A 17,893-nucleotide genomic window follows, 5' to 3' on the forward strand; every position below is an offset into this window, starting at 1 on the left:
GGGGGGGACAGAGTGAGAGAGTACGAGAGAGAGAGAGAGAGAGAGAGAGAGAGACAGAGTGAGAGAGAGAGAGACAGAGTGAGAGAGAGTGAGAGAGAGACAGACAGACAGACAGATTGCAAAAGAGAGAGAGAGAGAGAGAGAGAGAGAGAGAGAGAGAGAGAGAGGGACAGACAGACAGATTGCAAGAGAGAGAGAGAGTGAGAGAGAGAGACAGACAGACAGACAGATTGCAAGAGAGAGAGAGAGAGAGAGAGAGAGAGAGAGAGAGAGAGAGAGAGAGAGAGAGAGACAGATTGCAAGAGAGAGAGAGAGAGAGAGACAGAGAGAGAGAGAGAGGAGAGAGAGAGAGAGACAGACAGACAGATTGCAAGAGAGAGAGAGAGTGAGAGAGAGAGAGAGAGAGGGACAGACAGACAGATTGCAAGAGAGAGAGAGAGAGAGAGAGACAGAGAGAGAGAGAGGAGAGAGAGAGAGAGACAGACAGACAGATTGCAAGAGAGAGAGAGAGTGAGAGAGAGAGACAGACAGACAGACAGATTGCAAGAGAGAGAGAGAGAGAGAGAGACAGACAGACAGACAGACATACTGCGAGAGAGAGAGAGCGAGAGAGAGAGTGACAGAGAGAGAGAGAGAGATTCACCTGGATTAAATCTATCCCAAGCTGTTGAGACACACGAAAGGGTAAGAAACTTCTCTCTTTATTTTACACATAATACCAAGCAAACGCACCCATAATTTAACAACACACACTCTAATAAATATGAAACTATTAATATATATTTGACATGTGCTTATAGCCCTCACCAAAGTGTTTTATTTCTCTTATACCTCAGCAATCTGCTGATAGTTAATTAGGTTAACGATGTTGTGCTGCAGCCTCTCCTTTGTTTCTCTTTCTTGAAAGAACAAAAAGAAAAAAGATGTAGTTTGTATTTCGTCACAGAGAAGAGTGTAAACGCTGTACACGCACTTTAGGAGGATCCATTTGTCTTTGCAGGAGGGCACCAGGATTACACACACACACACACACACACACACACACACACACACACACACACTGATCTACCCCAAGCTGTTAAAACTCTTCACACTCAAGGCCAATAGACAGAAGAGGGAAATCATGCCAACATGTTAAAGAGTAGAAATGTAATTGTGTAATTCTTGTGTAAGAATATTAAATATTACTCACTCTGGCGTCATCGGGCATCAAGGCAGGATACACCCTGGACGGAGTGCCAACCCATCGCAGGGCATATTAAATATTACATTAAATAAAATATATTAAATAATTTTATATGGATTCATATTTTAGGGTAGTTGTTCATTTTGGCTTTATCAAAGCACAAGTAGAGGAAAGAAAGTCTAATAGAGAGATTTAATGTGAGAGAGAGAGAGAGAGAGAGAGAGAGAGAGAGAGAGAGAGAGAGAGAGAGAGAGAAACTTTAGTGAGGGAGACAGAAAGTGAACCAAAACCAATGTAATACAATATAGAACACACACTTCACTGGAAATGACACGTGACCTGTTTCCCACACACACTACATTTCTCCTGAGGAGGACAAGGATGGAGGGATGGGTGCTACCTCTTCTTGTGTGCCTGCTCTGTGGAAGAGTCTCCAGCTCGGAGTATGAGCTTGGCACTCACCCACGCTTCATCTGCAGTCCCATTCCCCCTGATGCCCCCTGCATCCCCTCAGACAGCTCTAGTCACCATGGTGGCCATCACGGTGCCCATTACGGTGAGCATCACAGCAGGCACCATAACAGCCATTATGGTGGCCACCACGGTGACTCCTGGTTGGGTGTGTCGGATGAAGCCACGCCCACCATCTTACATCTGCGTGAGAGCTTAGTGCAGCAGAAGGAGACGATTCTGGACCAGAGGGAGACGATCCGCGAGCTCACCTCCAAGCTGGCACTCTGTCAGGGCTTTGGGCACGGCCTGGGTGGACACGAGCACGGACATAGCCAGTACAGGCATTACCACGGCAACGAAGAGCACACGGGCGACGAGACGATGAGTCTATCGCACTCGAGCTCTCCGGAGCAGATGAGCCACATGCTGACCACGTTAAAGGAGAGACTGGAAAACCTGCAGGTGAGAGAAAGAGAGAGAAAAAAACTAAGACAAGTGCCACTCCTCACTACTCTAACCAAGAAATTTCATTTAGTGTTCTTATTCTTCACTTGAAAACAGGATGTTTAAAACTGTTACGTGTTTTGTCAGACGCACAACACGTCCACGGCGTACTCTGCCTCTCTGAAGGAGCTGCTGCGGAGGAAGATCTCAGCCCTCGAACAGCGGCTGCTGCATCATGCAACGTCCATCACTGACGGCAACCACCAGCACGGTGATGACGAGGATGATGATGATGATGATGTACACCACGATGGGCAACGTGACGGAAACAACAATCACCACGATGACAGTCGTCATGACAGTGAAACCGGTGGACATGAGAACCCGAGGTCATTGCACCGCTCGCAGGATCGCCGGATGACCCGTGACGAGCTGGACAAAGTGCTGAAGCAGCTCACACACGGCGCCCGCTCGAACACAGGTGATCACTTACATCGTTTCACAGACTATGAAGTATCACGAAACTACAGTATATACCACACCTTGTCCTGTATTCATTATCACCATCACTGTTTTCAGGTACGAGAAAGAGAAGTAAATCTTCCAGAAGTTTCCAGATTGGCTTCCCTATGCGCACAAACTACATGTATGGGAGAGTGAAGCGAACAGTGACGCAAGAGATTTACGCCATGACACTGTGTATGTGGCTGAAGGGCGGAGCCTCAGGCATAGGCACGCCCTTTTCCTACTCCGCCCCAGGACAAGCGAACGAACTGGTGCTGATTGAGTGGGGAGACAAGCCGATGGAACTGCTAATCAAAGACACGGTAGGAATAAACAGTAAGATAGAAAGAGTGAACGGGGTCATGTGATGAAATTCATGCTCTCTGATTGGTTGGATACAGAAACACCCGACACAAGGGAGCTGATGGTTTAACTTTCACAGCAACAAAAACAATTGATAATAACATAACCTCGAAATTGTGTGTGTATGTGTGTGTGTGTGTGTGTGTAGGCGGTGATATTACCACTCTCGCTGCATGATGGGAAATGGCACCACGTGTGTGTGACGTGGTTGGCACAGGATGGAGTATGGGAGGTTTATCAGGATGGAGCAAAGAGAGGATCAGGGGATAATCTTAATGCCTGGCAACCCATCAAGCCTGGAGGAGTTTTTATTTTGGGACAGGAACAGGTGATGCACACACACACACACACACACACACACACACACACACACACTTAAATCCTTTAATATCTCATTATTAACTCTATATCTCTGTATGTGTGTGGTAGGACTCACTTGGCGGACGTTTCGACGCCACTCAGGCTTTCGTTGGTGAAATCTCAGACCTGCACCTCTGGTCTCACACACTCACTCACCATGACATCTACAGTCTCGCCTCTTGCCGAGGTCACATGACCGGTGATGTCATAAACTGGGCAGAGTCGGTGGTAGAACTGCACGGTGGGGTCACCAAGTACCCATTTGATCCCTGTCATTAAGGTTACTTACATATAATATAGAAAATGTTTAGGAACAGATGAAGTGATGATGATGATGATGATGATGGTGATGATGATGAGAGGCTGGTGTGGGAAAATCTGCTCTGAGAAAAGGAACACAACTGATGATAGACGCACCTATAAAATCTAGGATGTTCTGCTAGAAAAATAAATGATCAGCTTTAGTCTGGAAACAGAGACTCATCACACCTCACTGTCACTGATTCATTCCCTTTAACAGCTTTTTTTTTTTTGAAAGATACAGCAACACCAAAGAAGCTAGTTAAATAGTAAATATTACTATAGTGAAAGTTGAGTTTCAGGTGTAAAGTGCACTATATAAGCAGGACAGCAGTAGTTAGGGTGTAGGAACCATTTCTAATGTGTCTCCCTGCTCTGATGTCTAGTGCACTAATTAGTGCGAAAGCTTTTTTCGAACGTGATTATTAAAACGCACGGTTACAATAAAACGTAACACAAGAGACATTTGCTCTCTTTTGATTGTTGTGTGTGTATGATTGTATGTGCAAGCAAATAAAACTGTACAAGTTTAGAGTATTCTGTTCAACACGTGTTGTGATGTTGAAAATAAACAGCAGGGGGCGACAGAGCGACTGGACTGAGCTAAAAACTGAAAGAAAGAAAAAGAAAGAAAGAAAGAAAGAAAGAAAGGAAGGAAGAAGAAAGAAAGGATGGAGCCACGATTATAATGTTGTCTTGAACTTTATTGTCTGGCAACAGTACACATTTGTAACCTTGTGTTGTTTCTTTGCTACATTAAGAGATGATCTCCTGTTTATTACATCATTCAGTCAAAAAAAAAGGTATAATAATAATAATAATAAAAATAATAAAAGTGCGAATCCCAAACGGCATGTAGTGCAATACCTAGGACACATAAGCCATAACGTAACACTCCATGTAGGGCACTTCGATACAGAAACACCGGACACAGACCTTTTATTTAATACAGATTCTATCTAACTTCAGACATGGCTACGCTATATTTATACTTTCTTTTTTTTATTATTATAATAACGCAGCACTTCATATTAACAGGGAACAGGAAACAAACAAACAAAAAAAAAATCAAGCAAAAAGTACACAGCTACATTTCATTCTCATTAATTAGTAGCTTAAAACACAAGGCTAATTGCTGAAGAGAAATATTAGCGTTCCATATTAATTCTCACATTAATCACAGATGGTTTATTTTTTTCTTTCTTTCTTTCTTTCTTTCTTAGAACCGTAATTGCTAACGCTAAAATTAGTACGTAGAAGTCGGTTAAAATATGGAGCGCTAATAATAATCTCTTGATATGAACAAAGCCGATACGATCGTATCTGATTCGGCAGGCACACATGCATCCCCAGTCCATGACGATGAAAATGATTTATTAATCAAAATAAAAAAACAATACATTTTTTTAAAAAATTAAACGAAACAATAAAATTTACGTTACACGTGTCAGGAAACAAAATGAAACAAAACAAAACGTATTTACAAAGTGGTAACGACGACGTGTAATACGTTAAGCTGCCATAAAACTCCTTCATAGCCCACATCAGAGTGAACTAGCGTGTCAGTGGACACGACCCATGCTAACGCTAATGTGCTTAAGACATGTATGGAGTCCGTTTCCTGTCTAAAGCAATGGTATGGAAATGTGACGTGGAAATTACATAAAAAATTTAATTTAAAAAAAACTACGGCTTTGATTTCATTTGTATTGATTTCAAACGTTGAGTTTCATTACTATGTTGAGTTTGTAGTTTATGTCGTATTACTATTTTATGTTCGTAGTTTGCGGATCATTACAATTCTGTCATTGACGTTATGAACGTTATTTACATTCCATCGCTATTTTATGTTTGTAGTTTTTGTTTCATGTTCGTAGTTTACGCTTTGATGACATTCATGTTCGTAGTTTACGCTTCGCTACAATTTTTTGTTGCAATGTTATATTTTTTTGTTAGTAGTTTATATTTTGCTACAATTTTACACTTGTATTTTCCGTTTCTTTAGAATTTTGTTCGTTGTGATCCATTTTGTGTGTAGTTTCATTACTGTTATTTTTGTTGTTTGCACCTCACGGATATGTCTGTAGTTTACGTGTTATTACTATTTCATTCTACTATATTAATTACTGCATTATGTTTGTAGTTTATGCTTCACTGCTATTTTTACGCTTGTAGACGATGTTGGAATGCTATGTTACATTTACAAATTAAGTTGAACTAAACTCTCTTCTTTAGTTTACATTTCGTTACGATTGTGTTTGTTTTGTTACGCATCCTTGTAGTTTACGTTAACGTTTGCGATTTGCAGTGTGTAGCTTATCTCGGTCCCGCCCCCACAGCTCAAAATGTAACAATGGTGAGTTGTTTCAGTAAAAGTGTCTCATGATTGATGTGTAAACATAAATACGTTTTTTTGTGTGTAACTTGTATCTCGCCCCCGCCCCCGTGTGGTGTAAACGTGTGAATACACGGAGTTTAGTGGTGTATCACATGAAAAAATACACTAAGAACCTAAACCGAATCAGATTTGCAATGCATAAAATTGCTCATCCTCACATTCCCATATGATTACTTGACAGAAAAATAACTCCACAGAGGTATGTTTAGAAAGTTCTCACTATAAACTAACCAGTCCAGTGTCTAGGCTTTAATAAATCTGCTTCTAGATTTATGTGGCATGCCTTTGTTCTTGCAATCAGGGCGTAAACCTAACTCTACTTTTAGACCTTTACTTTCCCGCATATCGGAATAAATGGACCTATTCAAACAGCCGTGCTCACGCCGTCACGCCCCAGAAGCGCCGATTTCCTGTTTTTTAACAGGAAGAGAGTTCATCGGCATTCTTTTGGATCCCTGTGGGGTGATTATTTGGCAGCGACAGCATTTGATGAAAATAAAACAAAAGCCTTTTACAGGCACGATCCCGAGCAAAACGAAAGCGTCCTGCGAGAGCGAGGGACGCTTGTTTCACAGCTGCGTATATCTACGGGACATTTATGTCTGAAGCGGATATATGCTGCATAAATAACAATGAGCTTTCTGTCTGATAAAGCTAATGAGCAGGGATGAGTCAGCTGAATTCCAAATGGGAATAATCTATCTGTTGGGAATATAGTTGGTGTATGAGCTGTTATTGTTGTGTACTTTGTAGCGCAGGGAAATGAATCCCTTTGGCTGGGAATAATAAAACAATATATAGGGTCCACGAGTTATTACTTCATACCCTTAAAGTGTAGTGCACAATTATTATTATTCTTGTAAGTACTCAGTATATTAATGATCATATGGTGTCATTATAAGTCATTCAGAGCGCCAGCGTGTTAAAAAGAAAGCTCGAGCGACTTAATCCCTAGACACTAGTCCCTTTGTGTGTCTTTAAAAGAAAGTGAATAAAAATAAGACAATGGTGATGATCTAAGAAGATAACGATGATGATGATGATGTCAAACTCGTGTGATAAGTGACTTGTGGGTGTGTATCAGTGTTTCAGTAAAAGATCGGTTCACAGTATCTTCTTGAGGAGAGAGGAAGACCTGCAGGAAGAACAGCAGTAGTAAGCACAAGTAGTGTGGAGGGATTGTAGCAGGTACTTAAGTGGTGTGTATTGAAAGTAGTGTCCAGCACTAGTAGTGTGTACGAATGGTAATGTGCACGCTTACGGACAGTAACGAATAAAATCAGTACTAGGACGTGTGACGCGACGAGGACGATCTTTGGGTCATCCTTCCATCCTCACCCAACAGTGTACAGAGACAGCAGTAGTGTGTACGTATGCTCTGGACCAACACTTCCTGTTAATAACACTTCCTGCTAGTTTTTTCCTCACAAAGGGGGCCTAGCCTGAGTGGGGTAAAGTAGTGAACACTCTGCTGGAGGGCACAAGCACAGGAGTGAACAAAACACTGAAGCTCACGTTGGCCCCATCCTCCAGTAAACAGTCCTTGGAGGAGGGATAAATAATGAGGTGTAGATGATGGAGGAATGAACGAAGGATGAAGGGATGAGAACTAGAAGAAGAAGAAGAAGAACGGTCTTAAGCCTGCTCTTCTTTCTTCTTCAAGGAGATGCGCTTCTTCCTTGCAGCCAGCATCTCGTAGAAAGGGTCCACGCTCACTGCCGACCTGAGACAGACACAGAGACAGAGTGGTTGCCGTCAGAGCACTTTATATGTATAGCAACTAGGGTTGCAAAGGGGCGGAAAGTTTCCGGTAAATTTCCGGAAACTTTCTATGGGAACTTAATCTGGGGAATTTTGGAAATATTTCAAATTTATGGGAATTATTTGGAAATATAGGGAAATTTATATATCATATACAAACATAAATAAACGTTTTGTGTGGTCACAAGCAGACGTGCATGCAACGTAATACAAATTTTAAAAATGACGTCTTGACTGATTTAATTGTAAGTAGAACATTAAATAGATTCTTTCATTGAGTAACACAAAAGCATAATAAACATTATTATGCTTGTAATAAACATAATAAACTTAATAATTGTAATAAACATTATTTTATAGAGGATTTTTTTATTTCAGGGGGGAGCGAGTGTGTGAGGGAGGGTCATCAAATTATCTGTGCATGTGGTAACGCTCCTAATTTACTGCTTATTAAGAGTTAGTAAGGTAGTTATTAAGTTTAGGTATTGGATACTATTAAGAATGTAGAATAAGGTAATGCAGAATAAGGCATTAATATGTGCTTAATAAGTACTAATAAATAGCCAATATTCATGCTAATAAGCAACTAGTTAAATGACCCTAAAATAAAGTGTTACTGTGCATGTTATGGAAGAATGCAAGTACATGCAGGGGGTTTGGCCTCAATGGCCCTCCAGTAAGCAGTGTGCGTGACCGAGGGACACAGGGTAGAAATTCAACTTAAACTGCATTAAATCTTGTTGTTTTAAACAAAATTATGCTGCAAGATTTTTTTAACTACATTTAAAGTTCCTTGTTATAGGCAACTCTGCATTTTTTTTTTTAATTCCCGGTTTATTTCCATATATTCCCGTTAATTCCCATGGAAAGTTTCCAGCCTTGAAAATTCCCGGAATTTTGCAACCCTAATAGCAACTATAAATAACACTCAAAAAAATTCCACTGAATGTCAACTTTAAAACTTTAAAAATCCTTTTAGAAATCAGAGCATAGATAAGTGGATAGGCTCAGCAGTAAACATGAGAAATATTTACAGACAGGACATATAAATCCTGTCAGATTAGCTAATGCTAGCTAGCATAAGCAGTAAACAGCTCACATCCTGTCACGCTGACTTTTGTTAGCTGGATGCGTACAAATAAAAGAACAGGTGTAGGTTAAGAATATTTGTTAGAGTCCTTTCAGGACAATTTAATATTTCTTTCAGAGATCCTGTCAGATTGTTGTATGTTAGCTCGCTGCACAACAGTGCACGTAACAGACATTTATGGACAAGCCTTAAAATTCCATTCACAAATCACGTTGGATTAAACAATTTCAGCTAACCGGGTAGCATTAGCAGTAAAAAATTATCCTCTTAAAAATTACCTGAATTCCTGTCAGTTTATTCTTATGTTAGCATTAAACTAGCAAGTACCGTTTGTCGGATTCACTGCGTAGGGTCCTGCACTATGTGGGAAAATAAAACTAGCACCGGTTTCCTAAAATAAGCCAAACTGAAGAAACACGTAGACGGAAGACGGTGTCAATGTGGCGTAAGGTAGTGAACAGTGTGGGGATGTGTGGTTTGTGACATGCTAGTGATGGTGTTTGTGTGGTGTACAAAGTGAATATGGTGTGTGGTTTGGGACACGCCCACAGGAGACCGATGCGGATGTGTTGGTGATGGTGTTTATGTGGTCTACAAAGTGAATATGGGGTTTTGTTTGGGACACGCCCACAGAAGACTGATGCTGATGTGTTGGTGATGGTGTTTGTGTGGTCTTTAAAGTGAATATGGGGTGTGGTTTTCGACACGCCCACAGAAGACTGATGCTGATGTGTTGGTGATGGTGTTTGTGTGGTCTTTAAAGTGAATATGGGGTGTGGTTTTCGACACGCCCACAGAAGACTGATGCTGATGTGTTGGTGATGGTGTTTGTGTGGTCTTTAAAGTGAATATGGGGTGTGGTTTGGGACACGCCCACAGAAGACCGATGCGGATGTGTTGGTGATGGTGTTTGTGTGGTCTACAAAGTGAATATGGGGTTTTGTTTGGGACACGCCCACAGAAGACCGATGCCGACGTGTTGGTGATGGTGTTTGTGTGGTGTACAAAGTGAATATGGTGTGTGGTTTGGGACACGCCCACAGAAGACCGATGCCGACGTGTTGGTGATGGTGTTTGTGTGGTCTACAAAGTAAATATGGGGTTTTGTTTGGGACACGCCCACAGAAGACTGATGCTGATGTGTTGGTGATGGTGTTTATGTGGTCTACAAAGTGTGGTTTGGGACACGACCCCAGTGGGTTGATGGTGATACTGATGGTGTGAAACACAGTGAAGTACTTGATGCTGTGGATCCATTCGTCCTTTTCCTCCGGCGTCGGGGCGGAGATTCGGTAGACCATGTGATTGCCCTCCACCACTCGTCCGTCAGCTTCAGTCTTACACGCCTTAATGAGCTGCCCCCGGTTATTGGGGATGTAAAGCTCGAAGCAGTTCTGCACAATTAAAATGTCATACAAAAATCATACAAATTTGGAACACCAGAGTTAAAATAAACCACAAGAGTGAAACATACAGGGACAATTTTAATAAATGATAAAATAAACATCTGCTGCTATTCTAATGAGTGTGAGTTGGAACAAAGCTTCTGATTGGTCAGGTTTCATCTGACATCATCAGCTGACATTTTGCCAATTAGCTGGAAGACTCACAGGTTTGCGCGGATCCTCAACTTCCCGAATGCTCAGGTTCTCCAGGGGGATGATTCCTCTCGGCTCCTTATCCTACACACACACACACACACACACACACACACACACACACAAATGTATAGAATAATGAATAGTCAGACAAGGACTTGGTACTGTGTGAAATAGGTTGCACTGGAGTGCGCACTTACTGTAGTGTACTCAAAATAATACAGGCAGTTATCGGTCAGAATAAACCATCTCCTTTTCCATGTTTTCACACGCCCTCCTGAGACAGAGAGAGGAAAAGAAGATTCTTTGCTTTATCTTTTCTTGAATTTTCCTCTGCTAATAAACTGAAGAGACAAACTGCAGCTAGATTTGGGACAGAGCTGGAGCAGAGCACCTACCTCCTGCAGAGAGGAAACCACAGGCCAAGCAGAACAGACCAGAGAGCGAGAGAAACAGGGGAAAGAGTGAGACAGGATTAGTGACAGATCACATGCCCCACCATGCAGAGAACTGAAATGTAGGTTACACACACACACAAACACACACTTACTCACACACGCATATACTCTCTCACACACACTCAAAAACACACATATACTCACACACACTCACACTCACACATATACACACACACAAATACTCACACACACATATACTCTCTCACACACACACTCAAAAACACACATATACTCACACACACTCACACATATACACACACACAAATACTCACACACACATATACTCTCTCTCACACACGCACACACTTACACATATATATACACACTCACACACATACATACTCACTCACACACACACACACACACACACACACTCACACACACTCTCACACACACTCTCACACACACTCTCACACACACTCTCACACACACTCTCACACACACTCTCACACACACTCACACACACACTCACACACACACTCACACACACACACTCACACACACACTCACACACACACACACTCACACACACACACTCACACACACACACTCACACACACACACTCACACACACACACTCACACACACACACTCACACACACACACTCACACACACACACTCACACACACACACTCACACACACTCACACACACTCACACACACTCACACACACACACTCACACACACACACACTCACACTCACACACTCACACTCACACACTCACACTCACACTCACACACTCACACACTCACACTCACACTCACACACTCACACTCACACACTCACACTCACACTCACACTCACTCACACTCACACTCACACTCACACACACACATACATACTCACACACATACTCACAGCATGCCGGTATTTATAAAGGGCAACAGTTTAAACTCATCACCATGCAAGCCACCGATTTGAAAGATTCACAAAGACAGCTGCTAGATCTCAGGCTTGGGTCAAAACACACACACACAATTACCCAGTTTAAGCAACCAGCCCTCTCGGTCTGGGTTGAAAAAAGTGTGAGTCAGATCGTTCCCATCATCCTCTGGGATTTTGAACGGCTCGTTCTTAATGCTGTCATATAGGTTCTGAAGAGAGACACACAGAGCGAAAGACAGGAAGAGAAGGACAGAGAGACTGACACTTAAATCTTAATATCTTTTTTTAATTCTGATCTGTACTAGGATGCAACACACACGCGCGCGTTCGCGCACTCACAACCCACACACGCTTGAATGCATTTGCAGACACACACACACTCGCAGTTGCACACACAAGCACGAATGCGGACACACAAGCGCAAAAGGAAGATATTATTACAGGTTATTACATGTACTCTAAGCCACTACTTTCACTAATCCTGAACATTACCATGCACTGGTAACACACACACACACACACTCACTCGAAGCAGATCCTCAGGCAGGTCTCCACCCTCGTTGATTCCCCGATTCATGCTGATGAATCGCTCCACTGTGGGTTTGTCTCGCACGTTGGGATTGTGGAGGCTGGTGTTCAGCATGATGATCGCAAACGACAGCACGTAACAGGTGTCTAAAAAAATATTATAGTGTAAGGACACAACATGGTGACAGATTTAGGAGAAAAAGTGTGACAGGCTGTGTGTGTGTGTGTGTATGTGTTACCAGTGCTCTGAAACACTCCGGGGTTACAGTGACAGTATCTCTGTGCGAACGCTTCCATCATTCTGTCAATCTTCTGGGCTTCGCCTGGCAAACGGAAACTCCACAGGAACTGCCTGAATCACACACCTTAAGCGTCACACAAGCTCATGTTTTATCAGGTTTTCCGAACAAGTTGCTCTCAATTTCCTGTCAACAAAGACTTCGACCGGCTGGAATTTTATCTGACGCAGTTCTGCGGGTAAATTCCCCAATTATTTTTCCAACGGGCCAAAAAGAATCACTTCGATTCGAATCATTTCGATTCAGGAGAATCAGCTCGGTAAAGTGACTCAAGCTTTCCCTTCACGAACACACACTAATGGTTTGGGTGCTGACACGTGATGCTGAGGTGTACAGGTGAGATTTACCTGAGAGCCTGAACCAGGTTGAGATCTGTAAATTCATGGAGGTCAACAAATGCCTGCAGAACACGAATGTTGAACTCATCTCTGAGAGAAAGAGAGAGAGAGAGAGAGAGAGAGAGAGAGAGAGAGATTAATAGAAAGGTGGCTGTGTGTATGTAGATAGGAAGAGATGATGACTGCAGATGAACTCCAGCAGAGGTGTGGTGTGTCAGGCTGTACCTCTCGCCCAGGTAGTCTCCGATGGCCGTTTTGTTAAGCCCCTCCCCTTTATATAGGAACTGAGCGATTTCCTCTGGAGTGTGACGCAGCAGCTCGTTGTCCACGAGGAACGCAATACCCTGAGAGCATGACAACAAGAGTTACTGACACATTCGCTCTGTCTCTTTCACTCACACACACACACACACACTCTCACACATGCATCTCCGAATTCTATTTTTGCAGGGTTCCCACTCTTTTTCAGAGATCATTTTCCAGGACTTTTTCAAATTTAGCAAAAAAAGACAAGGATCACAGATTCACAGCCTAAAGTAACATGTTCTTCTCTCCAGAAGTCTTAAAAACAACGTACACTTTATAACTATACTTTTAAAGATAATTTGTCATGTGAATGAAATTTCAACATTTATAAAATAAAAAGACTGCACATATTAATACCCTTTCCTTTCTCAGGCCAATGCCATCATGTATGCTTTAGTTTGCTGTGCTTCCCCTTGCACGTGATATTCAGATTAACAAGGTTAATATAACCTGCTTACCCGTCACCATTTGCTGAAAACATTCGAGCACTTAAACCATTCCTAGCACCTGAAACCGCCAACACAAGACAGCGTCATCCGTCACAGCGAGATTAAACAGCATAACAAAAAACCTGTCAAAACTCAGCGTCCCTGAACAGAGCGCTTTCTGTTACTAACGTTAATTGTTTCGACCGGGTGTAAACTGTTCTTTAAATGATCAAGAACATTTAAAAATAATAATTTTCCAGGACAAAAAAGATTTTTTCCAGGACAATTTATGTTTTCTCTCATTTTCCATGTGTTTTCCAGGCCTGGAACATTGGTCATTAATTTTCCAGGATTTCCAGGTTTTCCAGGACGCGTGGGAACCCTGTTTTGTTAGTTAAACTGGAACATTTAGAACGTTCTACACGGCACAATGTTTCTTTTTTTTTTGTCGTGATGTCCTTGTCTCTTAGCAACTGGTGTGTTATGTCGGTGTCCCGCACTCATTAGCCATTCGTAGCTGCAAAGGTATATAAGCGAACTTCAGCCTATCTGTTGCGCTGCATAAATATTGGCACCCCCTCACCTTTTTGGGGTCCATGTTGAATTTCTTTCTCCCCATCGCCACATGCCGACTCTTCTGGAGGGTTTTGCTGTGGACACCATGGGACAGAAACGTCAGTTACATTTTACATTCATTTCGTTCCTTGACCACAGGTATGGAAGATGACAGCATCCCGTAATACTTCAAGGCCCTGACCTGCCCTCTGTGCTGTTCTCCAGCCCTTCCACCTCCATCATGGCTTCTCGCAGCTCCTCACGCAGCCTCTGGATCTCCAGCAGCAGCGCGCCTTTCCTCCGCCGGATCTCCTCCAGCTCCGCTCGCTCCTCTGGGCTCAGATCAGCCGGGACTGATTGGAAAAATGAGGCATGGGGAAGGATTTCAACGTTTACACCAGCACCATATGAAGCAACACATATTTTGCTAGAACTGCACAACCTCTAAGGGGATTTTTACACCTGGTCACTTCATGCGTTTTCTGTAATCCGATAGCTATCCGATGGTAAAAAGAACAGGTCTAAATGCCCTCCGAAACGTTTTAGAGACGGATATAAATCCGATGGTACAAACCCCTTCAGGAGGTGGTCTGGGACACGTTTCAGATGAAACTGGACAGGTGTAAATGTATGTGGTTGTTCAAGTCACATACGTCAGCGCTATACTCCTCCCAAACGGAAGTACATCACTCAGGTGATCTTTCACACAGGCGTCTCGTCGGGTCTTAAAATGCGCTGCTGCCGCCAGCCAAAATGCAGCAAGCAGTAAACGCTGTTTTTTGTAGCATAAACGTCGTAACGAGTTTTTTCGCCTTCTTTTTGATTGCGTTCTGAAAACCGCACACACCAAAGTGTGTTCCGTTTCAATTACCCCGTAAATGAGGTAAAATATATTAGCATTTTGGGGGGGGGAGTAGAAAGATCAGATCGATATCCGATTCGCCAAGACGCATTTATGTGGCCTAATGTAAATGGAACTGTTTTAACAAATCAGATAGCTATCGGATCAGAGACAACACATGAAGTGACCGGGTGGAAAAAGGCCCTGAGTGTTTTATTCCTGAACTGCTGTCACTGATAGTTTCACTTTGACTCTAGAGAGAAATCCTTTTGGCTTACAAGTGTCATTTACAGGTACTGACATGCATTAGAAGAAGAAGAAGAAGAAAAAAAAAAGCACCTGGGGTCTTTTTGCATAATCTACTCTGACAGAATACCGCAACACACACACACACACACACACACACACACCTGTCATTACTATTAAATATAATGGCCTTTAGTCATGGGTTTCTGCTCTGCTCTGTACACACGTTCTTTCTGCTCTTATAACGCATCAATGACACGACTATAACGTGTCATAATGACTTCATAACGAGCATTAAAAACGTGGAGGTTTTTAATAATTGAGAGTTAATGTATCTGAAACGTCAAAGCTTTGCCAAAATATTTAGTTCACTTAAAAAAAGAAAAAGAAAAAAGACTAAATCAACTCGTAAACATCATGATGAATCATGTCACGAATGTCACGTACAAAGCACGAGCCAAACAAAAACGTCTGACGTTTTGCTAGCATGCTAATACACACTCACACACTCACACTCATACACACACACATATATATAAATATAACCGTCATGTCTGTACATCATATTGCGTATTAGGTGCAGCAGGGGACCTAATCAAGAATAAACGTGTCAGAGGAAATCTAAATAAAATAAATGATATACTAAAATGTTTGGGAATCATATAAATAAAATGTGTGGATTAGACAACGTCAGCATGCACATTTCCCACCCATACTCAGAAAACCCCGCCGCCTTCAATATAATTGGCTAGGAGAGCCAGCGTCCTTTAATCCTATTGGTAGACACCCCGTTAACTCAAATTACTCGCAAATCAAAACGCGACTTGTCGGAAAAGCGGTGGAAAGTCAAAACGGCGCATGCTAATACATTAGCCCACTTAGCTAGGTTAAACAATACAAGATAGAAGAAAACAAGATCTTTAGGCGACTTACTGTAGTCCAGGTCGTCCATTTTCGGGGCTTTGCTCTTAGGCATATATGTATCAGAGCCGACTGTCATTCACTTGCTGAAAAAGACGGATATATAAAATATACCCCTTAAATTAAAAGGAAATAAATAAATAACAAGGCGGCGTAAAAGGAAACCAGGGAGGATTTGAGACAAAGGAGGAGTCGGTGTGATACCGGATGTAGTGTCAGAAGGGGAAAACGTACAAGGCTGTCGGCCATCTTGGGAAGGGCACGGACTTCGCGCCGCCATTTTGGAAAGTACCGTAGTTTCAGTTAGAACGGTTGAAATGCACAATAAATTCTTAATAGACTTTGAATAAAACTTTATTAAATATTTTTGTAAACGTCCCCTCATAGAGATTAAAGCCAAATCACCAAAATAGGTTTCAACGGTCAATCCAAACACCCAGCTGCATGCTGTTAGCACGAATTAGCACAAATTGTACTGTTGTGCAGTTAATTTCTTGTTGATTCTCTTTAATTAAATTTTAATTAAATCTTCGCTCTGGTTTTAACACGTTATTCCTGTAGCGAAACCACGGACTTGTACGATGGAAGAACTACGTATTTAGAAAATTATCTGTTCTGGGTTACCGTAGTGGGACGTTTATTTGGCATGTAAGGAGCCTCCAGACCCAGTGCTTTATAACGGTCATAAACAAACGATAAACCGTTTGCTGTAAATCGAAGTTTTCATTCTTCAGAAAAAACATACAACGTATCATTCCTTACCAGAGATGGGGGACTCGAGTCATATGACTTGACTCGAGTCAGACTTAAGTCACAAATTTGAGACTTGAGACTTGCTTGTCAAATATTACAAAAAGACTTGACTTGACTTTGACTTGACATGACTTGAGACTTACTCCCACCTCTGTTCCTTAACAAGTTTTACCAGTAATGCATGTTTCTGATTATCTTGCTATAACAGCACAAAGATTTTATGTTTGGGTCTCATGAGATCCCAGTCTTGACGTATACCGCTATTGTGGGGCTTTCTGTTGTTTTTGGATTCAGCTACTGTGGCCCAAATAAGCTCCACAGCAGAGCTGATAGGGAGGGGAAAAGGCGAAGAGAACCGAAGATAACAATAACAGGACTGTTTACGACGTGTGTGAGTGAGAGATTACCAACAGCAACACCACCATATAGATCTATAGTGTGCAATGATATGTACGTATATATCATAATTGCATTCATAAAATCTCCGTATTATTTACTACAGTGATTTCTTATTGTCTTCCATGGTACATTTGCACAATATTCATCAGTTTACGCTGCCATGAGACAGAGGATGGGGGACAGGAAGCGAGCCCGAGACGTGGGCTTCCGTATTTACGACTTCTTAAAGGGCATTATAACCAGTAGCATTGCTCCAGCTATCCTACAGGAAGTCTGCTGAATCACAGCCTTGTTAATGTCACTTCCCCTGGCTGATAATTACCCTGCATTCCTACAGAAGGCAAAAATATGTTCCACCTTTTTTTCCAAACTTCCACCACTTTTGATTTGGTGCTGGTCCGGAAAACAGCAGCATTCCTGAGTCAACACTGTTAGATGTAAACAGAGAAGATTTGAGTTTTGGCTCTTGTGAACCAC

The 17,893-nt window shown here is 42.1% G+C and overlaps 2 protein-coding genes across 2 annotated transcripts; one reads left to right on the plus strand and one right to left on the minus strand.

Moving 5' to 3' along the window:
- The first annotated feature begins 610 nt into the window (after positions 1 to 610).
- si:dkey-283b15.2 (neuronal pentraxin-2) lies at positions 611 to 4,219 on the plus strand. Its single transcript, XM_060871095.1, has 6 exons — positions 611 to 684; positions 1,001 to 2,101; positions 2,231 to 2,564; positions 2,663 to 2,910; positions 3,099 to 3,278; positions 3,380 to 4,219. Exons 2-6 carry the CDS (start codon positions 1,514 to 1,516, stop codon positions 3,587 to 3,589), a joined length of 1,560 nt encoding a protein of 519 aa, XP_060727078.1. The 5' UTR covers positions 611 to 684; positions 1,001 to 1,513; the 3' UTR covers positions 3,590 to 4,219.
- A 74-nt stretch (positions 4,220 to 4,293) lies between these two features.
- Positions 4,294 to 16,448, minus strand: cyth2 (cytohesin 2). Its single transcript, XM_060871097.1, has 12 exons — positions 16,277 to 16,448; positions 14,459 to 14,609; positions 14,285 to 14,351; positions 13,193 to 13,311; positions 12,977 to 13,057; positions 12,570 to 12,682; positions 12,329 to 12,477; positions 11,900 to 12,011; positions 10,658 to 10,734; positions 10,470 to 10,541; positions 10,099 to 10,253; positions 4,294 to 7,731 (listed from the first exon to the last, which is right to left on the minus strand). Exons 1-12 carry the CDS (start codon positions 16,341 to 16,343, stop codon positions 7,644 to 7,646), a joined length of 1,251 nt encoding a protein of 416 aa, XP_060727080.1. The 5' UTR covers positions 16,344 to 16,448; the 3' UTR covers positions 4,294 to 7,643.
- Between the last annotated feature and the right edge of the window lie 1,445 nt (positions 16,449 to 17,893).

The sequence above is a fragment of the Tachysurus vachellii genome, chromosome 5 (assembly GCF_030014155.1).
Source record: "Tachysurus vachellii isolate PV-2020 chromosome 5, HZAU_Pvac_v1, whole genome shotgun sequence".
Classification (NCBI taxonomy): domain Eukaryota; kingdom Metazoa; phylum Chordata; class Actinopteri; order Siluriformes; family Bagridae; genus Tachysurus; species Tachysurus vachellii.